Source organism: Stegostoma tigrinum, chromosome 10 (genome assembly GCF_030684315.1).
Source record: "Stegostoma tigrinum isolate sSteTig4 chromosome 10, sSteTig4.hap1, whole genome shotgun sequence".
In the NCBI taxonomy this organism is placed as follows: Eukaryota; Metazoa; Chordata; class Chondrichthyes; order Orectolobiformes; family Stegostomatidae; genus Stegostoma; species Stegostoma tigrinum.
This window is the reverse complement of record NC_081363.1, coordinates 80299598-80326435: the sequence shown is the minus strand read 5'-3', so window position 1 is coordinate 80326435 and position 26838 is coordinate 80299598. Positions and strand designations below refer to the sequence as shown.

General features: G+C 46.4%; 1 protein-coding gene across 1 annotated transcript in view; it reads right to left on the bottom strand.

The window, feature by feature from the left end:
• Positions 1–2224: 2224 nt before the first annotated feature.
• The window catches only part of tyro3 (TYRO3 protein tyrosine kinase), a 92863-nt gene continuing 68249 nt past the window's right edge, over positions 2225–26838 (bottom strand). Inside the window, exons 10-17 of the mRNA XM_048538180.2 lie at positions 23969–24064; positions 23330–23410; positions 18655–18747; positions 17120–17241; positions 13601–13710; positions 7711–7870; positions 6508–6644; positions 2225–5599 (exon numbers count right to left, since the gene is read on the bottom strand). Coding sequence (XP_048394137.2) covers positions 5224–5599; positions 6508–6644; positions 7711–7870; positions 13601–13710; positions 17120–17241; positions 18655–18747; positions 23330–23410; positions 23969–24064 — 1175 coding nt within the window. The 3' untranslated portion in view covers positions 2225–5223. The remainder of the gene's footprint in view (positions 5600–6507; positions 6645–7710; positions 7871–13600; positions 13711–17119; positions 17242–18654; positions 18748–23329; positions 23411–23968; positions 24065–26838) is intronic.

Sequence of the window (26838 nt, the reverse complement as noted above, 5' to 3'; positions counted from 1 at the left end):
AGTGATTGTTGACTGTCTTTCCCTTCCTCTCTGGCCCAGGGTCAGGACGACCAAGAGAATGAATGGAAATTGAGCCTGGAAATTCCACGTCCTTGTGATCTAATTCTGTATTGGATGGTATCTCTTTACTGATGACCATCAGGGGAACTGCTTTGAATGGTGATTTACATAATGACATTACAAAGTTGTAAAAGAAAAAGTTAAGGTTTACTGACCATTTATTCAAGAACAGAAGTCGCACCACACCAGGTTTTAGCCCAACAGGTTTGTTTGTTTCTCCACCTGACGAAGGAGCAGAGCTCCAAAAGCTTGTGATTTCATATAAACCTATTGGACAATGACTTGGTGTCATGTGACTTCTGACCTCATCCACCCAGTCCAACACTGGCACTTCCACATCATTTATGCAAGAAGACAGTGCCCATTTCAATCTCCTTGTTTTGGCCAAAGAGTTTCGCAGTGCATACTCCTAAATAATCATAGATAAGTGCACCTCACACCCCCTCCAAAACCAAATACAGGTGCATAACTAAGCAGCAATGGAAATTGCTGGAGAAACTCAGCAGTTCTGGCAGCATCTGTGGCGAGAAAGCAGAGTGAACGTTTCCAGTCTGATCAGATGAGAGTTCAGATGAAGAGACATCAGTGCTGAAACAGCAACTCTGCTTTCTTCTTCTGCTCAGTTTCTCCCAGCAATTTCTGCTTTTGTTTCAGAGCTCCAGTTGTCCGCAGTTCTTTTTGTCTGGGTGTCCATCTAATCACCTAGCCCTACCGTGTGGCCACCGAAACCACTGCGAGAAAGAGCAGGTAATGTGGATGTTCTCTGAAGCTGTCAAACATTTTGAAATGCTCACTGATCTAGACAAGTGTATAAGCCCACTCTGAACCACCAACCCCCCGTCAGGGGAAATGTGTCATTTTTAATCTTCAAATAGAAAGCAGAGTTGGCACGGAATACATCCTGGCACTCATCCTGCTCATTAATTTTAACAAAAAGCACATCCTCAAGACACGTTCACTGTCAGCAGAGCTAGCAATGTCAGATAACAAAGCAGGCCCTTGGATTTCCCTGATTATATCCATGAGTTATCGTGACATTAAAGCCATTTAATGAGCAGTGGTTGGTAACTGGGAACTCACTGTAGAGACAACAAGATTTGTTGAAAGGTTAGGCACAGTGCACAAGGATATGCTTGGCAGCTACAGTGTAGCTGACTCGCAATTAACAATTAGTGCAAATTCAAGTAGACTCTATATGTCACATGTGCATCAGTTAGTGTGCACTAACCACTGACAATAAGGGCAGACACTGCGTTATTATCTATTAAATGATTCAACCAGCACAAAAGTGGCTCACAGCGCCAGGGACCCAGGTTCGATTCCACCCTCGGGTGACCGTGTGGAGTTTGCACATTCTTCCCGTGTCTGCATGGGTTTCCTCCCACAGTCCAAAGGTGTGCAGGTCAGGTCGATTGTCCATGCTGAATTCGCCATCGTGTGCAGACTAGGTAGATTAGCTGTGGGAAATGCAGGGTTGCAGGGGTGGGATGGTCTGGGTGGGGTGTCCTTCAAAGGGTTGGTGTAGAGATTAATGGGCCGAATGGCCTGCTTCTGCTCTGTAGGGATTCTATGGGTCTTAAGAGTTAATTATAAGGAGAGTGAAGTTAGAAACAGAAGCAATCATGAGGTTTGTTTTTAAAACATACCAGGGAGCAAAGAGATCAGACAACACAAGGTGGCAGAATTGTTTTTCATCATACAATCCAGGAGGAGGCTGGGAGGGGAAGAGGGCGTGGATTTAAAATGATGTGCAAACAAAGCAAGGGTGATGTAGGAAAAGATATTTTCACACAGCAAGCAGTTAGGGTATGGAATATGCTACCTGGAAATGCGCTGGACCCAGGTACACTTAAAGCATTTGAGAGGGTATTGGTTGATTCTTTGGACTGAAATGGTGTGCAGGGGAATGGGGAAAGACAGGTACGTGGTGATAGAAGTGGTGCAGAAGTGATGGGAAAAATGGCCTCCTGCACCATAACAATTCTGTGATAACTGTTGAACATCAAACTAATAAGCAGTGGGTGGTATTACAGTATTTCATACATGGAAAAGAGAGCAAAGCACTGGGTAACAGAATTAGGATTTTGAGGTTGGTTGGCTTGTAGAGCTGGCTTGTTGTTCCGCAGACATTTTGTTACCATGCTGGGTAACATCTTCAGTGCAGCCTCTGATGAAGCATCGGTGTGTTTTCCCGCCTGGTTTTTAAACTCTGGGGTCCGTTGTGATGGATTGCCTCACTTCCGGGTTTCTTCCGTAGTGGAATGTATATGGGGTTGAGTTCAATGTGCTGATTAATAGCCTGCTTCATGGAGTGCCATGCTTCAAGGAATTCTCATGCGTGTCTCTGCCTAGCCTGTCCCAGGATCTTAGTGTTGTCCCAATCGAAGTCAAACCAGGCCGTTAAACACACCAACACTTCATCAGAGGCTGCACTGAGGATGTTACCAGGCACGGTAACGAAACGTCTGCAGAACAACAAACCAGCTTGGCGAGCCAACCAACCTCAACACCCACAACCCGAGCTACAGATCTACTCCAAAACCTTAGAATTAGGATTCTTGGAAGAGTCCCAGACTGCTCAGAAAATGCAGGACCGTGGAAGAGATCACCTGAATTCTTCACTCAGATTCACATTCACTCTGTGCACAAGGTAACACCTCTCGGAATCAAGTGATTGAGGGAGTCTACAGGATCTGGGTTGGGTGGAGAGCTAAAAGCAATATCAGCATGTGACAAGCTCACCCCCCAAAACCAGGGAAAGCTGTTCACTTAATCTCCTTCCTTGTTCTCTGTGACAAGGCCAATATCTGTTGTCCATCCCGACATTGTCATGACAATGGGGAGGGACTACACGGATTCTTGCAGCACAGAAACAGGCCTTTTTGGTCTAACCAGTCCGTGCCAACCATAATCTCAAACTACGTTAGTCCCACCTGCACGCGCTTAGCCCATATGCCCCCAGACATTTCTTATTCATGTCCTTATTGAAATGTCTTCTAAACATTGTAGCTGTACCTGCATCCATCACTTCCTCACACGGACCACTCTGTGTAAAAATGTTGTCCTTTTGAAATCTCTCTCCTTTCATGTTAAAAATACAGGTCCTAGCTTTGAAATCCCCCTTCCTAGGGAAGAGACAACTACCACTAACTCTACCTGTACCTCTCACTAATGTATAAGCTTTTATTGGGTCACCTCTCAACCTCCTACACTCCAGTGAAATAAAATTCCCTGCCAATCCAGCCTTTCTCCATGAGTCAAAACCCCCTCCATACCTGGCAACATCCTGGCAAATCTCTCCTGAATCCTCTCCAGCTAACGTCCTTCCCGCAACTGAACGACCAGGATCGGACACAGTATTCCAGAAAAGGCCTCACCAATGTCCTGTGCAAATGAACCACACACCCACACACTTTACTAGTAAGTTTCTATAACTTTGATCCAGCAACAATGAAGGCAAATGGCAGAGTCTTCCCAAATCAGCATTGTGTGTCAATTTCAAGGGCAACTTTGGAAGCTCCTGTAAGACATGCTGCCATGGTCCTTCACATTTGGGAGGTATTGCTGAAGAACACAGTGAGCTCTCTTAGTTTAGGTTATAGTGTTCATTTTACTGCAAACTTTAATTTTTTAAATTTCTTTGAGTATAACTCTTGCTATTAATAGCTGGAAAGGTGATGAATTAAGGGTGTGATGCATGTTCCTTGCTTTCTGCTGCGGCAGTCATTATAGGATCCCTACAGTGCAGAAAGAGCCATATTGGCCCATCAAGTCAGCACCGAGCATCCAGACCTAGCCCCCAACCCTATCCCTTTAACCCCACAGTTACCATGGCTAAGCCACCCATCCTGCCCATCCCTGGAAACCACAGAGTAACTGAGCACGACCAATCCACCTAGCCTGCACATCCTTGAACACTGGGAGGAAACCAGAGCACCCACAGCAAACCCACATGTAGACACTGGTAGAAATTGCAAACTCCGCACATACAGATTCACATGTATCATCTAGGGGTTGAAACAACACAATTTAACGTAACTGCACCAAGGTACAAGGGAGTGCATATTAACGCAATGATGTCATTTGATGCTCAGAGGACAGCTGAGTTGGGAAGACAGATGTGGTTCAAAACTAAAGTCTAGGCTGATACTTATAGCGAGTGCTGCATTGTCAGGGGTACTATCTTTTGAACAAGGTGTTAATACGAGGCCCCATTTCAAGCGAACACAAAGGACCTCATGGCATTATTCAAAAAAATTCTGGCTGACATAAATCTCGAAACCAAGACGGCAAATAATCTAGATATGGTTGCACTGCCTTTTGCGGCACATCGTTCTGCGCCACAGTACTCAGTGGCCATGAGGTTCAAAACTGAAGTCAGTCTTTCCCTGGCGTCAGCTGTTAGTGTCTGAGTTAGTTGTACTCCCACCTTTGAATCCCGAGATCACAGGTTCAAGTTTCAATTCCGGTGCTGAACCCAAGAATCCAGGGTGACACTCCAGCACAGTACCGAGGGAGTGCTGCACATTCGGAGCTTTTCGGATGAGACAATGAAACCAAGATCCCAGCTGCCCGCTCGGGTGGACGTAAATGATTCCAAACCTGGGATCCTGGCCAATATTATTCCCTCAAACTCATACAAAGAAAAAAGATTATTACTGCTTGCGGGAGCTTACTGTGCCATCACATTCCCTACATTACAATACTTCAAAAGTACTTCACATTTGCGAAGCACTTTGAGACACCCAATGGTTGAGAAAAGTGCGACATAAATGCAAATCTCTTTTTGTTTTGCGTGACAATCGCTCCTGCACATTCTGACAGCAGCCTCGTCAATTGAGCCAACATCTAAAATCATTGCATCCTTAATCAAGTCGGCCTGCCCGATGAGAACAATTTTAAAAAAAGGAAACTACTAGTTTAAATTCAAGTCAAACAAAAATGCACGTAAATCTGTCCAGTGAGTGACATTTGATCTTCAAGGAGATATAAATAAACTGTTTGCTTCAGTTCTTGTTGAAATCTCAGAGGTCTTTTTTGGATCTGGATCCCAGCGAGGGTGGTCACCAACAAGTGTTCGACCCGTGTGTGGTACCAAGGCACAGCTGAGAGGATCCCCCTCAGTTTCATTATTGCACAGCTCAGTATTTAAGTTTCCCGTTGCTAAGGATTTATCGTGACTTCATCTTCCAGTTGTCCATCCTGTACCGGATCCTCCGATTCATTTGCCGAGGTCTCCTCTGTTCCGTCTTCCATAAAGCCCAGAGGAGCAGTCACATAGCGATAGTCAGCGGTCTCTGAAATAGCCAAGGCCTCCAAATTGTCCGCACCTTGACCATCCATTTCCCAGCAGGCCATGCTGCGGCCTTGATTCGAAGCTGTAGCCCCTGCCCCTTCCCGTAAGTTCATGTAGAGATGCTGCTCTGTCTCTGAGGCGGTAGAAAGGCCCTGTAAGAGGCCTTCCAGCGACGTCCTCAAAGATTCAAAGGAGGGCCTGAGCTTGGGGTCGGTGTGCCAACACTTGTGCATGAGCTTGTACCTGCCACAACACAAAAAAAAATTGAAAAAGTCCTTAACAACAAAGTCACTCAGCTTTAGGAAGACGGTCCTATTACGCAACATCTTTAGCAAGTTACGAGGTAAGAGGTTTAGGAGGCCCCTCCAGGGTTAAGCAGGATGATAGTGCAACCAGTGGAAATTGTTCCATATTTATTCATCACAGGGTGTGGGTATCGCGAGCTAGGCCAGCAATTATTCCCCATCCCTCAGTGTTGTTGAGAAGACATGGGGGAGCTGCCTTCCTGAACCACAGGAAGGAAGTTCCAGGATTTTGACCCAGCCACAGTGAAGGAACAGTGATACTGTTCCACATCAGGATTGCTGTACCCATTTGGGACTTGATGATGCTGCCCTTACCCTTCTTGACAGTAGTGTCACGGACTCAGAAGGTGACACAATATTTACACGACCCTGCAGCAGCTTTCGTAAGAAACCCGAGCCTCACGCATGAAGGTTTTTCCAAGACCCCGCGGCTGCAAATCCATCTACTGGAGTCTCCTTCACCGAAAGAAATAGTGGCCCCATTTCGTGAGGCTGCTAAGTTAATTAAGTTAAAGCAAAGTACTGTGGGAGCTGGAATTTCAAAACACAGATCCGGACTCGCAACGGTTTTCTCTCCACAGATGGTGCCAGACTGCTGAGACTGTGCAGCGTGTTGTGTTTGTCAAATGAAATTCAGTGTTTGCTTCGCTCAATCCTGAAAGATCTCCCCTCACAAGACCACCACCCCCCCAACTTCCCCTTGTGAAGTAACTGGGAAGCCAGTGCAGATTAGCAAACACGGGTTTGATAGGCGAATGGGACCTGGTGTAGTTAGGGAATCAGAAGTATTTTATTCCGAAAATCCATTCCTCTACTTCCATCCCCATTGTCAGGATCGTTACTTACAGTTCGTCAGTGCAATCTGGGGGCTGCTTCAGCCTGTGCCCTCGGATGAGGTACTCGTAAATCTCTGCATTCTCAACCCCTGGGTACGGGGTTTGACCTCTCGCTGCAATCTCCCACATGGTGACTCCAAACGACCACTGGAATCAGAGCGCGAACGAGTGTTAGAAATGGATATCACGGACATCCAAAGCATGGGCTCCTCAAATCCACCCCTGACGCTTCCAGAGTCCAGAGATGGCTCCAAGTTAATGGGAAGTTACTAACCTGCTTCACTCTAGCATCGCCCTTCGTGCTCATACAATCCCCCTCCTACAGCACCTCTCGCTGATCGACTTAAACGTCGATGGGGACCCGAGCAGGAGGAATAGGAGGAGGCTGCTGGGCCATGAATACAACACCCAACGAGATCAGGGGCTGTGGAGATCCCTTCAGTATTCATGACCGGGCCTATTGTATAAGGCTGACCTAAGAGCTAGCCAGATTGACGGCCTTGAATGGACCTCAGCAAATGTAGCAGGATAAGGGCATCGCCAACTAGCCCAGAATTTATCGCCCACCGCAGCAGGCAGTTAAGACTCAATGTTGTGGGTCCTTCAGTTTCCTTCCCGAAAGGGTAGTGGTGAATGAGATGGGTTTTTACAAGAATCAGTAGCGATTTCGCGACCATCGTTAGACTCTTAGTTCCAGATTGGTATTGAATTCAAGCTTCACCATCCGCCATGACGGGATTTGAACCCAGGTCCCCAGAACCTGTGTCTGGGTTAAAAGTCCAGTGATAATACCACTAGGCCATCCAATCCCCTATATACTGCCATCATTGACAAACATTATCCCCTATTGACATCCCTACATCACTACGTAGGCCATTCCCATAAGAAACAGCCTATAAAAGGTCAACCAAATGTCACAGCCATGATTCAGACCACAGACTATAGATGAGCAATGGAATAGGGCATGACTAGATAGGTCTCGTGCTTTCTAAGCTCTTCACACCGTGACCCCATTTCGAGGCCCTGCCACAACCACCACCGACGCCCCCTCCCCCCCGCCAATGACAACCGTGGGATGGGAGCGTGTTGTGGAATGAGAGAGGACAGAGGTCTGTGGAGCCATTACTGTCTTGGAGATCACAAATCCCAGAATTTCAGCTCGCGACTTCCACTTTGGGAAGACCCGTCGCCCAGGCACGGACCTAGTACGTACCACATCGCTGTGAACCGTGTACATGTTATCTGCCAAGCTCTCCAGCGCAATCCATTTAACGGGCAGCTTGCTGGTGCTACCTTGCCTATAGTAATCACCACTATACAGCTTACGGGATAAGCCGAAGTCTGCCACGCACACGTGCATGTCTTGGTCCAGCCTGGGGAAAACAAGAAGACGTGAAGGGACGTGAATAAATTCATGATGTGAAACAGGTTGGTTTTAGAATTTAGAATTAGAATGACAATCGGGTTGGTTTTCACAAACACACATAAGAGCAGCAGGAGGCCGCTCAGCCTCATTCAAGCCATGTTGTATCGTACGGCATCCCCTCTCAAACTCAACACCCCAATCTGATTACTGTTGGAGTCTGTCTGCAATACAACTACAGCATTAACTACCAACCCTCTCAGTCCTCTTTGGATAAAGACCACCACCCCATGTATGTTGATGTGGCAGGGCAGAAAGCACCACAACGCCCCTACTTCCTCAGGAGGCTAAGTAAATTCAGTATGTCCATAAATACTCTGACCAATTTTTATAGATGCACCGCAGGAAGTATTCTATCCGGATGCATCACACATTGGTATGTCAACTGCTCTGCCCAGGACCGTTAAGAAACTACAGAAGGTTGTGAACACAGCCCAGACCATCACACAGGCCAATCTTCCATCCAGTGACTCCATCTAAACTTCTCGTTGCCTCAGGGTAACAGCCAACATCATCGAAGACGGCCCCCACCTCAGTTATAATTTCTTCCAACCTCTACCATCAGGCAGAAGGTCAAAGACTTTAAACACACGCGCCAACAGACTTAAGAACAGTTTCTTGCGCACTGTTATGAGACTTCTGGATGGACCTTTCGAACTTTAAATTTAATGTTGATCTTACCCTGTGTGCACCTTGTCTGCACCAGTAACATTGCATTCCTCACTCTGCTCTACTACCCTAATGCACTTTGTATGGTATAGCATAATGGTACTGCTGAGAAAACAAGACTTTTCATCTTACCTAGGTACATGTGACAATAACAAATAAAATCAAAAAATATTGATTCACTTTACAGCCAATGAAATACTTTTGGCTGCTGTCATAATGTGAGCAGTTAATGTGTACTCAGCATGCTCCCATAAGCAGCCAATAAGAAAATGACCAGAGAATCTGTTATAAACATTGGCTCAGGCATAAATATTGGCTGTGTAGCAGAGAAATGTTAGCAGTGATGTCACAAGACTAGTAATCCAGAACACCAGGCTAGGATTCCAGGGTCACTGGTCCAAATCCCACTAGGTAGCGGAATTTGAATAGAAATCGGAAAACAGAAGAAAGCTGGTCGAATGGCAACCGTGTCTGTAAATTTTTGGAAAAATGCATCTGATTCGCAAAAGTCCTATAGGGAGGGAAATCTGCTGACCTTACCAAGTCCAGACCAACAGCAAAGTGGTTAATTCCTAATTGCCCCCGGGTAATTCGGGATGAGCAATAAAAGCCTAGCCGCAAACCCCCAATTTCTCTATTTTCTCTCCTACCTGAGCTCATCTTTGAAAGATTCACAAGCTGATTCCTTGATTCCACTCACACGATACTACTAACCAATCAATTTCCCGTCTGGGACCCATCACAGGCTGATATTGTTCATAGTTCTCTCTTCACTGTCATTTTCTCCTTTAAACTTTCTTTCCTTCTAAAAGTAAAATCGGTGAACTGTGAACAAGGAACTCTATTGAAATTGCTAGGCATACAGTAACCTAAACCAGGTGGCCTGTCAATCAAAGACAGTTTGTTATAACTCTCACTGTCCGCTTAAGATTTTTTTTTTGACTTCCATGTTTGAACTGCAAATTATTTAGATAACTTCAGATAATGATATTCAAACACACTTTCTCTACCCCTTCAAGAGTCCTTGCATCTATTTCTTAAATTTATGACTCTTTCGCTGTAGTTTGAGGCAAAATGGAGTCTGTTTGAACTCAGCACTAAGTTCAAATGGTACTATTTAGTTCAGGTAACATGCCTACACCCTCCATTCCCTACTGGCAAAACTTGGATCTGTTGAAAATGTAAGCAGGACTTTCACCTCCTGGTCTCTTTCGCCACTTTTAAAACTCTTCTTAACATTACAATAATCTGACCTCTATCTCAGTAATGATGACCATAAAGCCAATTACTGTAAAAAGCCCACTTGGTTTGTTAGAGTCCATTATGGGAGGAAATCTATCATCCCTACCTGCCTGGTCCACACGTGACTCGAGACCCAAGTAATGTGTTCTACAGTCTAACTGCCCTCTAAGAAGGCCTAGCAAACCCTCTGTTGTACAAAGCAGAAAATGTGAATAAGTTATGAAATCAGACAGACCTCCTGGGCACAGCAAAGGCACACCCTGTCTGGCTGCCCCCACAAAATTCTCATGAAACTTTGGGACTTGCGTCAGTTAAAAGTCCTGTCCCTCAAACTGGTCAAACAAAAGTCTGCTCATTCTTCTGGGAATCCTCAACATTGACCCTCAGTCTCATGCCACAAGAAAACATCCTGTTGATCACCGACTATCAGCCTCCTTCAATGATCTCCCCACCCGTTCCATTGCTGAAGAAGTAGTGTGGGTGGATAGTCTACTCTGAATGGAGGTCTTCAAGGACCATTACCAAGACTGGCTTCATTGCACTGCTATGGGATGATTCCTGAAGGATCCATCCACCAGGCTGAAGGAACCAACAAGAGGGAAAAAGAAAACCTTCTGGATCCCACCCTCACCAATCTACTTGCCACAGACGTATCTACCAGGACAGTACTGGTAGGAATGACCACTGCACTGTCCTTGTGAAGTAAAGTTCCAGCTTCACATGAGGACACTCTCCATCGTGTGACATGGGAGAATTATCTTACTAAGGGGGATAGATTTGAAACAGATCTAGCAACTCAAGACCGGGTGCTACAGGCTATCGACAGCAGCAGAATTGTACTTCAGCACAATCATGACCCGGCATAAACCTCACTCAACCATTACGATCAAGCCAGGGGATCAACCCGGGTTTAGTGGAGAGTGCTGCCAGGAGTAGTACCAGGTATATCTAAGAATAAGGTGCCAAACAAATAGGATTACTTCCTCTTGAGTTCTCTGCCCAAAGGCAGATCTTGGTGATTACCAACAGATCCATAGCAAACTTACATGATCTTTAACTACAAGGAGATGAGCCCCAAATCTAGTTCAGCCAAAACAGGGATCAGATCGAACCATGCATGCATGATCACATACCAGCTGTGTCGCCAGCCGTCTTTCCCACCCAAAGCAAGAAACAACTGGTGCATGTGTACCATCTACAAATCATGCTTCAGGAACATGCCAAGGCTCCTCCCGTTTCATCTTCCAAACCCACAACCACTGCCACCTGGAAGGACAACGGGTGCAGAACACCAACCCCTGCAAGTTCCCCTCTGAGTCACTCACCATCTTGACTTGGAAATACTGGCGCCGTGCCTTCGGTGCTGCTGGGTTAAAATCCCAGCATTCCCTCCCTCAGGGCACTATGATGCACCACACAGATTCATTGTCACTTACGGCACGCAACAAGGCCACTGGGGCATTGTGCATACACCGGTGGGTTTCTGATTCAACCACCCCTTTCAGGCAGTGCGTTCCAGACTCCCAACCATGCTCTGAGCGAAAATAGTCCTCCTCAATTCTCCTCTTAGATCTTCTACCTCTTACCATACAGCTATGCCTTCCTGGTTACCTTGACCCCTCTACTAATGGGAAAACACCTTTCTATTCACACCATGTATGTCCCTCAGAGCGTCACACATCTCTATCAGGTCCTCTCTTTCTCGCGCTTCACTGTGCCAAGGAAAGGAATGCCCCCAGAGTGCTGCAAGAGTCACCAAGGAACATGAACTCAGCTGCCAACCTGAAGGAGTATGCCACTACCGTTAGAGAGTGCATTAGTAAATGCGTAGAAGACTGTGGAATGAGTCAATCCAGATGTTCCCCAAATGGAAATCGTGGATGAAGCAGGACATCTGTTCCCGGCTGGAGTCCAGGTTTGAGGCATTCAAGTGAGGAAACCCCCACCCATACAGGAGATCTTTGTAAGGCCATCAAAGAGGTCAAGCGGCAATACCAAACAAGGCTCAGGACCCAAACCATTCATACGGACACATGTGGCAAGGCTTACATGTCATAAAAGGGGCACAGAGTGAAGTCACCAGAGCCACAAGCAACAGTACGTCCCTGCCCGATGAGCTCAGTGAATTCTACCCTCGCTTCAAACAGAGGTCAGTGAAATAATGGCACCTGCGCAAATAGCCTCAGATGTGCCTGTACCCAAAGTCACTGCTGCAAGTTGGCCATCTTGAGAGTGAACCCATTGGAAGCGACTGGCCCAGATGGAGTCCCCAGCCACGTGCTCAGATCCTGTGTGGACTAGCTGACAAAACTATTCACAGATATCTTTAATCTCTCCTTACTCTGATCTGAGGTTCCCACCTGCTTCAAGAAGACCACCGTCATCCTGGTGCCAAAGGAAAATCCTTCAGCGAGCCTCAATGACTACCTCCCAGTGGCACTGACCTCTGTAATTATGAAGGGCTTCAAGAGGTTAGTCATGACTCGCATTACCTCCAGCCTCCCAAACCACCTTGATCCTTTGCAATTCACCTACTGGCACAACAGATCCATGGCAAATGCCATCTCCCTGGCCCTACACCCATCCCTGGAACATCTGGATACCTACGTCAGACTCCTACTTATTGGCTACAGCCCTGCCTTCAACGGCTTAATTCCAAACAAGCCCATCTTCCAAACAAACTCCGAGGCCAAGGTCTCATCTCCCCGCCTCTGTGACTGGATCCTTGACTTCCTGGCCCACAGGCCACAATCAGTAAGAATAGGTGACAAAACCTCCTCCACCATGATCCTCAAAGCCCCACAAAGCTGTGCACTCGACACCCTGCTATACCCCTTATACTGGCTCAACTGCGAGGCCAAATTCTGCCCCAACTCCATTTACAGATTTTCTGATGAGACAGAATACAGGAAAGAGACTGAGTGCTTCGCAGCATGGTGTAAATGTCAACAAGTGTTGACATCGATGTTATCAAAATGAAAGAGCTGGTCATTGACGTTTCGCAAGCAGAGTGGAGGGCACACCCCTGGTCTACATCAGAGGCGCTGAGGTCGACAGCGTCGGGTTCCTGGGAGCGATGATCACCAACAACCTGTCCTGGACCACGCACTATGGTCATTAAAGAGCGACAATGTCTCTATTTCATCAGGAGACCACGGAAATTTGGCCACAGTGCCTCTTGTCAATTCTTATCTGTGCACCATAGAAAGCTTCCTATCTGGGTGGATCACAGTAACTATTCTTCCCAAGGCCACAAGAAACTGCAGAGAGTTGTGAACACAGCCCAGTTTATCACACAAACCAGCCTTCCATCCAGTGACTCCACCTATACTTCCCGCTGCCTCAGGATAGCAACCAACATAAATCTGAGACCCTTCTCACCCCAGTTACACTCTCTTCCAGCCTCTTTCGTCGGGCAAAAGACATGAAAGCTCGCACCAAAACATTCAAGAACAGCTTCTTCCCTCAGGTGTTTGAACGGATCTCTCAAATGTCAATTCTGATCTCTCTATGTCTCTGCACCTTCTCTGCAGCTGCGACACTGTGTTCTGCACTCTGTTCTGCTACCCTGACACACTTTGTGCAGTATAGTCAGCCTGTATAGCACGCAAAATGACACTCTTCACTGTTTCTCTGTACACGTGACAGCAATAAATCACACTCAAATTCAAGCTGACCACAACTTTCTCATGCACAGTTGAGGGAGACGGACAATAAAAGTTCACATCCCATGAAGGATTAAGGAAATGCCTGCCATGTGCTCACTTACATGCAGTTGCGTGTAGCCAGATCCCTGTGGACAAAGTTCTTGCTGCTGAGGTACTCCATCCCTTTCACAATGTCAATCATAAAGTTCAGGAGTGTAGGTGCTGGAATGTCCTAAGGAGAGAGCAAGATGATAATCAACAGGGGAGATGGGAACACAACCCAAACCTCCCGGGGCACAAGGGAGCAAACAAGATTGGACATCCCGACAGGATGCAGATGGGTAATTGAACAAAATGAAAGAGTTGCATCTATGTAGTGTTTTCTGTGACCACAGAACACTGGGAGGTCAGACGTCAGCAGAACCCAGGACCAGCAAATAAGGGCCAGGGTGGACTTGGCCCAAGGTATAGAATTGTTACTGTGAGAAGGAGGCAATGTGATGGTGCAGGATCCAGACTGAGGCATAGGGCAGATGCTTGACTTGGGGAGGAAGAGGAAGAGGGGAAGAGGGAAGACAGTGGAATGGATGATCGTCAATGTCTTCAAGCAGTTTGACACCAGTCCAGTAATTTTTTTGGCAAGTAATTTTCCTTTCTTCATTCATGGGATATGAGCCAGCGTTTATTGCCCATCCCTGATTGCCCAGAGGAGAGTTAAGAGCCAACCACATTGCTGTGGGTCTGGAGTCACTTGTAGGCCAGACCAGATAAGGATGACCACTTCCTTCCCTAAAGAACATGAGTGAAGGACAGGGGTCAAGAAACCTTAGTGAGATTGAGAACAAGGATTGAAAGGAGGGTGTAGACAGAGAGAAAGAGGGAAAAACAACAAGAAGGGATTGAAATGAAAGGCAGAGAGTTGTCCCCAAAGTCTTGAGAGAACAGGGGTGATGGTTGGTGGGACAGGGGTGGTAGACAGACAGCTGAGTTTCAGATTGGCTGAAGTTGATGTCAGGTGAGATAGGCCTGGCTGCTCTGGAAAACACTGGGAGGTCAGAGGTCAACAGAACCCAGGACCAGCAAATAAGGGCCAGGGTGGACTTGGCCCAAGGTATAGAATTGTTACGGTGAGAAGGAGGCAAAGTGATGGTGCAGGATCCAGACTGAGGCATAGGGCAGATGCTTGACTTGGGGAGGAAGAGGAAAAACAGTGGAATGGATGATTTATGATTCAATAACAGGGAAACCCCTTACACTTCCCGCCACAATGGAGGAGGGCAGACAGGTCAATGCAAACCATGTTGAAGAAAAGAAAACAGTAACCTCTCAGGGTTAACTGGTGGAATTTATTACTCTGTGAGGCTGGATGAACACAGCAGGCCAAGCAGCATCTCAGGAGATGCTGCTTGGCCTGCTGTGTTCATCCAGCCTCACATTTTATTATCTTGGAATTCTCCAGCATCTGCAGTTCCCATTATCTCTGAATTTATTACTCTGCCTTGATGGTGGAGGGGGCATTATTTTACTTCGGTGAGAGACCCTGCCTCCAACTGGTTAAAGGGTCATGGTCAGCCTGCTTGCCCCACTGCTTAATACTCAACCAGCGATAGCAGGGACATCACAATGAAGGGAGATCAAAAGGCAACCAGAGAGCAAGCCTCAGGGAAATGGGACAGTCATGCTCCTGCCCTGGCCACTGACCCCCATCCCACCTCCCGTAACCACTGTTCCACCCCCACTCGTCCAAGGCCCGGGTTCCTTGACGATCCTTGGTCTCCGCGGGGTGCAAGACTGGTAGCAGTCGCTGGGTTTTTCCCGCAATGACCTGCAGTTTCTGATGGGGCCAGGGCAGTGGGATTTCATCACCTAGGCAAAGGGTCACCAATGGGGACCTGTGGGAAGATGGGGGGCTGTCCAAGCAAGGTGGCTGTCACCTCCAATGAATTATCACCCGTTGCGCCAATCTGCATTTGACAGAGGGCATCAAAGCCCAGGGGATCTGGAACGAATTTGGGCAGGTCAGGAGGTGGAAGGAGAAAACAGTTGTGGACCAGAGAATACTCAGGGCTGTGCTCCATGGACTGGAAGGAGCAAAGATGGCTGACAAAGATGGAGGGGAGGGAGGGCTATGGTGAAGGGATGGTTGAGCAGTTCAACAGCTGCAGAGGTATCAAGGCAAAAGGCCATCGACTCACTATTTTGAAGTGTAAAGAGCGAGAGAGAGAGAGAAAAATGTGGACATATATGATGAACAGGCCCAGAGAGTGAGGCAGGCACAAATGGGAAGAAATAGAGACAATTCCCACTAAGATACAGAAAGAGAGACAGACGTGCAGGCATGATCAATTTTTATTGTTTAAAAAAAGTTAGTGAGAGTGAAATCGCCAAGTAGAAAGTGAGATTAGCAATAAAGATAGGGAGAGTGGGACAGTAAAAGAAAAACAAAAGTCTCTACAAGGAGGAGAGAGCTGTGGCAGCAAACAGTGTCACAAAGTGGGGCACAGGTAAGTGTCTCACTAATAGATTAATACATTTTCCCAAGTGAACTGACGACCAGAATCACGGGAAGAAGCCGGCCATGTGAGATTCACAACAGCAACAATGTGGATTCACTGTAACAGCTCAAACGAAAGCAGACATCTACGTTCAACATAGACTTGAAAAAGTTCCTTTATTAAGGGGATAATGCTTAAGATTGAATGGGGGCAAGCTGTCTTCACCATGAGCACAAGACGGGCCCACAGCTGATTTGTTTTACCCAATTCCCTCCAACATCGATTCACTGCTATCCCTTGAACCCAGCTTCGAAACTTGAACAAAACATCAGTACAAGAAAAAAAGTCAAGGTTGGGGTTTTATAATGTTTCAAGAATCAGCTTATGAGAGAATGAGCTTAATGCTGTGATTGTTTCCATGACAACATGCCCAAGGCATGTCTTACTAATGTCGTGATGCAGCATCATGATGGCTGTAGAAAGACAAGGGATGTTCCTCGAGGAAGGTGTCCCTTTCAGCAATCCCGGTCTGATATCTCTCAGTGGTGTCAGAATCCAGGATACCATTCCAAAAGACACACGGTAGGCTTTTATGTTGCTGGTGTAAGGAATCCCACTCTGTTGGGAGGGCTCACCCATAGCCTGGCACAAGTAACGTTCAGTTACAGAGGGATATTATTGGAATGAGTTTCCTTTCAACGAGGAGAATCTCCTATAAGTTGCCACTAATTTGAGATTCGGGACAAATACTGGTATCCAGCCAGCACTCACTCAGTCAAGGCTCTGTCAGCTTTATTGGTCCTCTGCTCCATCTCAATGTTAGCCATTCGGCGTACCAGCTAACTATTCCACTGCCGGAGGCACCATATTGAGGACTTCCTCCCCATACTTCCTCACAGGCATGGGGTCACCAGGTAGCACCTCTCTTTAGCACAGGGGTACCTACTGATGCTACGGGTTTGGGGGGGTGGGTCAGCTGACTGGGTACAGGTGTGAAGGCCCAGCCGAGTGTACGGCCCACAGTCACATCGAGCTCAGGCCCCTCGCTGAGCGCTGTAGCCCTTCTCTAGTTTCACCAGCAGCCCGTGAGCAAATCAGTAACAGAGATGGCGGCTGAGGAGCTTCTGAAGCGAGTCAGTGACTTACCACTGGCTGGTCTCCAAGCCGGGACAGTACCAGATAGGTACGGAGGTCTCCATGTTTCATGAAGGGAAGCAAAACCATGGGGACTGGAAGCCGGCGATGGGCTCGACTCTGCAGGCTCACCCCTGGGAAAGAGAAAAGAAACCTGGAGAGGTTGGTTACACTTCAGTGAGGACACCACATTACACCACACTTGGACGCCAACACTAGTAAGAAACCTGTTAATGTATTTATTCATCCATCCGTATTACAATAAGCAAAGGCGTTATGCCGAGACTTTATAAATCACTGATTAAGCCTCAGCTGGACTACTGCTTATTTCCGGGCACTTCACTCGGAAGTTAATAGGAAATAAGAGCAGAAGGCAGGCCATTCCGCCCTTTGAGCCTGCTCCTCTCATCAAATATGATCATGGCTCATCATGCAGCTCAGTTAGTTCCTCGTTCCTGCCTTCTCCCCATAAAACAAAATCTGGAATTAAGTATCTAACCGTGGATCCACTGTCGATTATTGGGATAAACCCATTTGGTTCACTAACATCCTTTAGAGCAGGAAACTGCCATCATCACCTACATATGACTCCAGACCTAGAGCAACGTGGTAACAGCACAACATCGAGAGCTGAAGGGCCTGTTCTGCGCTGCATTGTTCTATGTAACTCTTAACTGCACTCCAGCCCAATAAGGACTGGGCAATAAATACTGGCCCAGCCGCATGAATGAACTGAAGAAATAAATTAATCCCTAACAACTAGATCTAACTCCTTCTTGAAAGCACTCCAATATTTTGACCACTTTTTGTGGCAGAGAATTCTGCAGGCGAACCACTCTTGAGACCTCGGAGAGTCAAGTGTTGCATGTTTGGATAGTCTATCTAGAAGAGGCTATTGAGTCTTCAGTAGGTGTGACTGGTGTATTTTGCACTCAGGCACTACGTAGATCTTTACAAAATATATGACTGACCCTTATGGAAGCCATGATCTCTGACGACTTCACATTGGGAGGCGTCTCACACACTGGTCTTTCGAACCCCACTGCGCGACAGCAGGGAATGACAGAATTCAGCTCCGTGGAGAGACTAGGAAAGCTGGGGTTGTGGGAGGTAACCCACGCTCTCAGATTGGACATCTCCGGGCACCCAGGATGGGATTGGGAGGAGGGCCGGCCGGTTAGTGGCACAAAGTCACGTGACGAAACCTTCTGGGATCATTCTCCTCGATGGACTGAAAGTCACGGGTAGAGTAATTGAACACTAGGTGGTGCTATTCTCCAATGGGTCTTGCAGCCCATCCTCCCCCGCCATTGATAATTCCTTATCAAACTGCTCAGATATGTGTTGATGTACACACTTCTGGAACAGGCAGGATTTGAACCGAGCTTACCTCCAGGCTCTACACCACAAAAGACCAAACTGAAACTTCCAGGAAACTGAGCTGCATGATTTGAATTTCTGGTGTGGAGTCAGACATGTGTCACATCCTCACCCTCCCCCCGCCCCAGTCTCTCCTCCGTCTATAAACCAGTCCCTGCAACACTCACCAATCACCTTAATGACATTGGGGTGGTTGAACTCCTTCATGCAGGCTGCTTCTCGCAGGAACTCCTCAATATCCCCAGATGCATTGATTTCAGCTAAGTGTGGGAGAAAGATATAGTAACATTGGAACTGAGGCGAGAAGCAAGCAATGCAACAATGAGAACCTGCTTTGCAAGTCAACTTGACCAAGACTGATCTGTAGGTTAACTGTCTTACCCACTGATGATCTATATCCTTTAATACAAAAGTCTAAATGTAGGGAACATTACTCTGAAGTAATCGAGAGCACTAGTGAGACTGCTTCTGGAGTACTGTGTACAGCATTAATTTGATCTGATTTATTATTGCCACAGTGAAAAGTATTATATTGTGTGCCGACCAGACAAATACCTCACATAAATACATCAGGGTATTAGAACAGAATGCAGATATAGTGTTACAGCTACAGAGAAGGCGCAGAGAGACATCAACTCTAATATATGAGAAGTCCATTCACAGGTGGGGAAGGAGCTGTTCTTAAATTTGTTGGCGTGTATTTTTGAACTTCTGTACCTTCTGCCCGATGGAAGAGGGGGGAAGAGAGAATAACTGGGGCGGGAGGGGTCTTTGATTATGTTGGCTGCTTTCCCGAGACAGCAGGAAGTGCAGTTGGAGGCAATGGGAGGAAGGCTGGTTTTCGTGATGGACTGGGCTGTGTCCACAGCTCTCTTTAACTTCTTGTGGTCTTGGGTAGAGCAGTTGCCATTCCAAGCTGTGATTGGATGCTTTCTCTAGTACATCTATAAAAATTGATAACAGTCATTGTGGATATGCCGAATTTCCTCAGCCTTCTGAGGAGGTAGAGGCATTGGTGTGCTTTCTTTACTGCAGCGTAAAACGTGGATGGACTAGGACAGATTGCTGGTGATATTCAGTCCTTATTGGTCTCCTTCTTTAAGGAAGGTGTAAACGCATTAGAAGTAGCTCGTGGAAGGTTTGTTGGACTAGTTCCTGAACAGTTGTGGAGTAGGTTGGACAGACTAGGCTTGTTAAGAAGGCGGGGGGAGGCAACTTGATTGACACATACATGACCCTGAGTAATCCTGACAGTGTGGATGTGGGAAAGCGCATCCTCTCATTAAAGTACCTAGAATTAGGAGTCACTGTTTTAAAATACCCATTCCAGAAAGAGATGAGGAAAAAAAATTATTCTCTCAATGGGTTGTGAACTTCTAGAACTCCCTTCCCTCAAAAGGAGGTGGAAGCAGAGTCTTTGAATAATTTTTTGAAAGCAGAGGAAGATTAGATTCTCAATAAGCAAGAAGTGAAAGGTTATTGAAGAAGGAGGAGGAGGGAAATAGGAATAATCAGATCAGCCACGGGCTTATAGAATACCAGGGCAAGCTCAAGGGGCCTATTCCTGTTCCTAAATCTAATCTTTGTGCATATACGCCTTAATACCCTCATCTAAACGCAAGCCTATCAATCTCGGTTAAGAGGACTTCAAATGGCCACCACCTTATTAGGTTTTGAGAAATACCTTTCTTCCCTAACCTTTGCATGAAGTATTTCCTGACATCAACCCCAACAAATCCTTTAGTCATCTTAAACACCTCGATGAGATCATCCCGGAATCTTCTATACTAGAGTGAAACAGGCCCCGATAATCTCTTTTCATAATTTAACCCACTTCGCCCTGATATCTGGGTTTCACAACAAACAGAAATGTGAATCAACTGGAAGCTTCTTTAAGCAGCTTTAGCAACTGCAAGCTCGACTCTCACGTTACCATGGTTTCCAGCCCTGATGATGTCCATCTCTCCGTCTCGTTAGCTTCAGTTGGGGGTGGGGGGGTGTGGCGATTAGCTTTCATCCCCACCATTCCAGACTCTGTAACTCTCCCCTACTGAGTCTGTCTCCTCACATTCTCGTCTGCCTCAGCACCTGCCTGTCTGTCCATGTGCATGCCTGTCAGTGCGTCTGTCTGTCTATGTGCCTGTATGCCTATCTGTTTATGTTCCCTGTCTGTCTGTCCATGCGTCTCTCTCTGTCCATGTGTCTGCCTGTCCACGTGTCTGTCTCTGTGTCCATGTGTCTCTCTGTCCATATGACCGTCTGTCTGACTATCTGTCCCTGCACCAGTCTTTCTCTCCATGTGTCTATCTACCATGCGTCTATGTGTCCAGCTGTCCGTCCAGAAATCTGTCTCTGTGTGTCCATCCGCGTGCCTGCCTTTCCCTACATGTGTCTGTGTAAGTTTTTAAAAATTTGAACAAAAACCAGAATTGACTGCGCAAAAACCAAAGCAAGTATTATGACCAGTGGCTTTAAATAAATTAAAGCCCAAATTTCGCGTTAAATTCGGCCTGGGTAAATACAAGCCTTCTTACTCAATCCTTAAGGACAATTTACGGACCCAAATGAAAATAGAACACAAGCGTTTTGAAATGAATGGGACAGTGGAGTGGGAACGTGTTAAAAGAATACTTGATGTCACCAATGATACTGTCATTGTTGTAATGCAGGAAACATAGCAGACAATATGCACACAGCAGGTTCCTACAAAAAGCTTCATCATAACGACCAGAAAGTCTGTTTTAGCGGGGATGTTGATTGAAGGATAAATATTAATCAATAGCACAAGGAGAACCTGCCTACCTTTCTTCAGAAACAAAATCACAAGAGCTTCCACCTGAGATAACACTATTTGATTTAAGGTCTGATCTAAAAGTTGGCCCTGTGCTCCCTCTGTACTGCAATGGAACATTGCTTTAGATGATGAACTTCTGTTTCCAGGGTAGAACTGAATGCTGAGTTTGAGAAAGTGACATCGGGCTCAGTTGCGCCAAAGGATCTTCTCTCACCTTTGACTTTCTCAAGGGTGGATGGGGAGAGCTGTCTCTTCACTGGACCTCTGTTACAGCTGCAGCGCAGAGTCCATCATATCAACGAGCTGACTGTGATCTCAACTCCACTTTCCTGTATGTCCCCACACCCATCTCCACCACCCTCCTGACCACCCCTATGATCCAAACGACTAAGAGTCTGTCAACGCCAGCCCTGAATGACAGCAAACATTTTATCAACCAGCAGCTTTGGGATCAGGAGTGATGAAATACCACAGAGTTAACCTACATCATGTAAAAAGGCACACTAAGTAATACAAGGGTATACATGTCACCTTATTTACAACATGGATCATTTCAGTAATAATGCAACTTCACTTTAAATAAAACTTACTGGCAGAAAGCTTTTGCACTCGCATCCTCACCTGGCTAGGTTAGGGTTATAAGGAGAGGCTGGCACATTTTTTCACTGGAGTGTCGACAGTTCAGAGGAGACCTTAATGAAGTTTATAAAATTATGAGGGGAACAGATAGGGTTCATGGTAGGTACCTTCTCCCCAGGATTGGAGCTTTTCAAGATGAGGGGGGCACATTTTTAAGGTGAGAGGAGAGAGGATTAAAAAAGACACGGGGGCAATTTTTTTTTACACCGAGAATGGTTCGTGTGTGGAATGAACTTCCTGAGGAAGTGGTGGGTGTGGGTACAATTACAACGTTTAAAAGACATTTGGATAAGTACAGGAGTAGGAAAGGTTTGGAGGGATATGGGCCAGGAGCAGGCAGGTGGGACTAGTTTAGTTTGGGATAATGGTCAGAATGGATTGTTTGGACCGTGCTGTGCTGTATGACTACTTGGGTATCACAGTAGATTGTGGTATTTGAAAAGAAATTGAGTTAAAATTGAATCAACTGTTGACATTTTGCGGGTCCATTTGATTGAACGACAAGTATATTAACACTGAGGTCAATAAATTTAAGAACTAAAATAACTGGACAGGATACAACAGTAAAAACTTTGCAGTATTTGAGATTTTTATTGCCGGTTTATTGAGAGCGCTGGTACATAAGAGTGCCGGTTAAAACAAAGCTTCCTGTGCATTCAATGGCCTGGTCTCTGCAGCTTTCTCTCTCTGGGGATGGAAAGGCCACAAGCAATCCTCTGAGAGAGACAAAACATCTCCTCTTCCTAGTCTGAAATCAGAGACTGATTGTTTCCCCCTAGTTCCAGTTTGTTCCACAAGGGAAAACATCCTTTCAAGCACCCATCCTGTCATATCATGTGTTTCCATCGGTCAGCTCTCACATAACTAAGTGCTAGTCAATAAGGGACTGAACTTCCTTCCTAAAGGCCCCCACCTTCCTAATTCCAAAGAAAAATCATATTGGATTCAACTCATTAATTCTGTTCTTCTCTCCACAGATGCCGCTACGAAACTATATCGCCGTTCCTTCAGTCACTGGGTCAATATCCTGGAATTTCCTCTTTTTGTGGGTCAACCCACAGCACATGGACTGCAGCAGTTCAACAAGGCAGCTCACCACCACCTTCTCAAGGGGCAACTAGGGCTGGGGAATAAATGCTGGGCCCGGCCCACATCCCATGAATGAATTTGATAGAAAAAAAGCTTGAGTTTCTCCAGCACTTCCTGCTTTCATTTCAGGTTTCCAGCACCACAGTATCTTGCTTCCACAGTCAGTCATGGGAACCTGCTCTGTACTGTTTAAAATACAGCTACATTCTTTCTCCAGCAGGGAGACCAAACATGCATGCAGCACTCCAGAGCTGGTCTCCTTCCAGCTCTCTCAAGACCTCGCTGCCGTTATCGCACTGCGAACCTCAATTTGCACTTACTTTTTAGCATTTTCACAGCCAACCTCTGACAGGACCCGTCTTCCATCTTTAAGTAAGCCTCCTTGACCGAGCCGAACTCCCCTGGAAATTAAAAAAACATAAACACTCGATGCCAAGTCAGGCAGTAACACGTTCGTTAATAAAAAAAGGCATGGGCTAGGGACACCGCCCAGTGACTTAACATATTGGCCCAATCTATAACAACCAGTAAAGAAAGACATGCATTTATGGAGCACTTCTGACATTCTGAAGCCAATGGAATACTCCTGAGTGAGGTGTGCTGTAAGGCCAGGGAGCCAGAAGCCAATTTGCACGCAGCAAGCTGCCAGAGATGGGGATGGACGGTAATGAACAGGGAATCTGTTTCACTGTCAAGACAGGTTGGCTGCTTTAGAGAAAATGTGTGTTTTGTGTGTTCACCTGATGGCAGCACCAACTTGAGCAATGGGCTCAAGTGGGATTTGAACCCATGGCTCAGAAAGGGGGAATGCCGCTCCGGACCGTACCTTTTCCGCAGGTGCGGCCTCCCGCTGTGCTGGAAGAGCCCCCTGAAATGGACTAAGCAGCACCAGGATCCAGCCCAGTGCAGGAGAGGGAGGGAGGGAGAAACGATGGCGCATCAAACACAGACAGGCTGACCTCTACCCAGCGTGCGCCCCAGCTCCAGCTGTCGCTCATGAATGAAAATATCTTCCAGCTTCTGCTTCAGAGCGTCGCTGATTCCCAAAGTGTCGACTGTATCAAGACAAGAAAACAAATCGCTGTTACTAAGGTAGCACATCGACCTTCACACACACACACACACACACACACACATAGAGCGGAAATTACAGAGGAACGTGTGCACGCATGCACACGCACACATAATCAGACAGTGAGATGCACACACACACACACACATACACTCACGCACGTACACACTCACATGTTCACACATACACAGACACACACACAAACAATCAGACAGTGAGGTTTTAGCACGCACGCACACGCACGCGCACGCGCACACACACACACACAAACACACACACAAGCGCGCGCGCGCGCACGCACACTCACACACACACAGAATTACTGATGAACACTGCGGAATTTCTCAGGCATGGAATATTTTTTGGTGGGGGCGCATTTTTGGGCCTGTTCCCCAAGGCCTGAAGCCCTGGTGGCACCATGGACAGGTTTGATGAGGGGCATGCCTCAAAAGAGGGTGCAGATGGGTTGACGGGATCGAGGAGGGGCTGAGGGAAGCTGCAGCCATTGAAGACAGCGTGTGGGAGCTACTCCTTCTGACAATCCTCTGCCAGGCCATGGCCTCAGTCAAACAGCTTCAATTCTGGTCAGGCCTTGCCTTGTTTCCATGGTGTTATGCCCAAAGGCCACACAGCTGCTGCCACCTCATTGCTGACCTATGGTGGGATCCATACCATCAGAATCACACTGTCCTTGGCAATAATTTGCCAAATGCCTGCTTAGGAAGCTTCACTGGGCTTCGCAACACTGGCAGGTGAGCCACAGTTACCAACACAAACTGCTTCTGGGACCATCAGACAGTCAGAAACAAGCTGCATGGACCTCTCACAAGATTTTCCTCCCCTATTATCTCAGCACCGCCTGCATCCCCTCCCTTTCTTCTTCGCAAACCTTCCCTTGGAGATAGGTACCACATCAGGAAAAACAGACAGGCAGCCTCACACAGAAACACTGACAGATAGGTACGATATTGGAAAGGATAAACAGAGAGAGAGAGGGGGGAAGGGAGAGAGAGACACACATCACAGAATCACTGAGAGGTAGGTACCATATTGGAAAGGATAAACAGAGAGAGAGAGAGAGAGAGAGAGACATCACAGAATCACTGAGAGATAGGTACCATACTGGAAAGGATAAACAGAGAGAGAGAGAGAGAGGAGAGGATGAGAGAGAGAGACATCACAGAATCACTGAGAGATGGGTACTACATTGGAAAACATAAATAGAAAGAGAGAGAGATCACAGAATCATAGAGAGATGGGTAGCACATTGGGAAGAGTAGACAGAGAGAGCCAGAGAGAGAGTGGCACAGAATCACTCAGAGATGGGTACTACATTGGGAAGAGCAAACATTGGGGAGAGAGGGAGAGAGAGACAGAATCACTAAGAGATGGATACAATACTGGGGCCTGCAGACAGAGATACACAGAATAATGGGAGACTGTGCAGCACATTGGGAAAAGTAGAGAGATACACACAGAATTACTGGGAGATGTGTACCACATTGGGAAGAGCAGAGAGACCCATACAGACTCACTGGGAAATTATGCAGTATATTTGAAAGAGCAGAGATATTACTGGGAGAGACACTGCACAATATCAGGATAGTGCAAGAAGCGAAAGGAGGCAGCTGAATGGATACAGGAAGTGCTCTTAACTGGAGTGAGTGACTGAACGACAAGATAGCAAAACCTTATTTCTGATGTATCAGCTCTTCCTTCCCCTCAGCAAGCATTAAATTGATTAGCCTGGAATGTCAGCACCACCACATCTAACAATCATACTTTCTGACTAATGCAGTATTAGAGTTGAGCTCGATCTGTTGCACTTAAGTAACACTACAGTCCACCTCAAATGATTGAGCAATGGATCATTACAATCTGCATGAGGCAAACATAACAAACCGATTATTGAATTCTGGCTGTAGCAATACAAGCTGCAATGGGTTTTACACAGGTTCAGATTCCTCTCTGTGTGTGCTATTTTAAGCACAATGGGGGCTCATGCTGATTCCTGTTTGTGCTATTTTGACAACGTGATTAATGTAAAGGTAGATGAACATATGGTCGCGTGTTAAGTCTTTGATGCAAAAGGAGGTGAATGTGTGGAACATACTGTACACAGAGATGGTGGAGGCGGATAGTGTTAGAAAATTCAAGACAGGGTTAGATTTAGTTTTGATAAATTAAGCGGCTGAGGAGGTACAAGCTGAAAAATCTGTGCACCATTGCTCAACGCACCCAGATCATAATGTCTGTATCCTTATCATAAAGATATTAACTAGTTAGAGTTAATAACATAAGAAATAGGAGCAGGAGTAGGCCATCCGGCCCCTCCAGCCTACCCTGCCATTCAAGAAGATCATGGCTGATCTTTTTGTGGACTCTGCTCCACTAACCCACCCACTCACCATCACCCTTAATTCCTTTACTGTTCAAAAATCTATCTTTGCCTTAAAAACATTGAAAGAGGAAGCCTCAACTGCTTCATTAGGCAGGGAATTCCACAGATTCACAACCCTTTGGGTGAAGATGTTCTTCCTCAACTCAGCCCTAAATCTGAACCCCCTCCCACCTTATTTTGAGGCTATGCCCCCTGGTTCTAGTTACATCCACCAGTGGGAACAACTGTTTAAAATAGTTAGAATTCTGTTTTAGACTTCACTTCCTCAAAATATAAACTGAATATTGCTGACAAAAGACACATTTTGTTGAAACTTTGCATTTTGACCTCATCGGGACACTTTGCAAAAATACCAT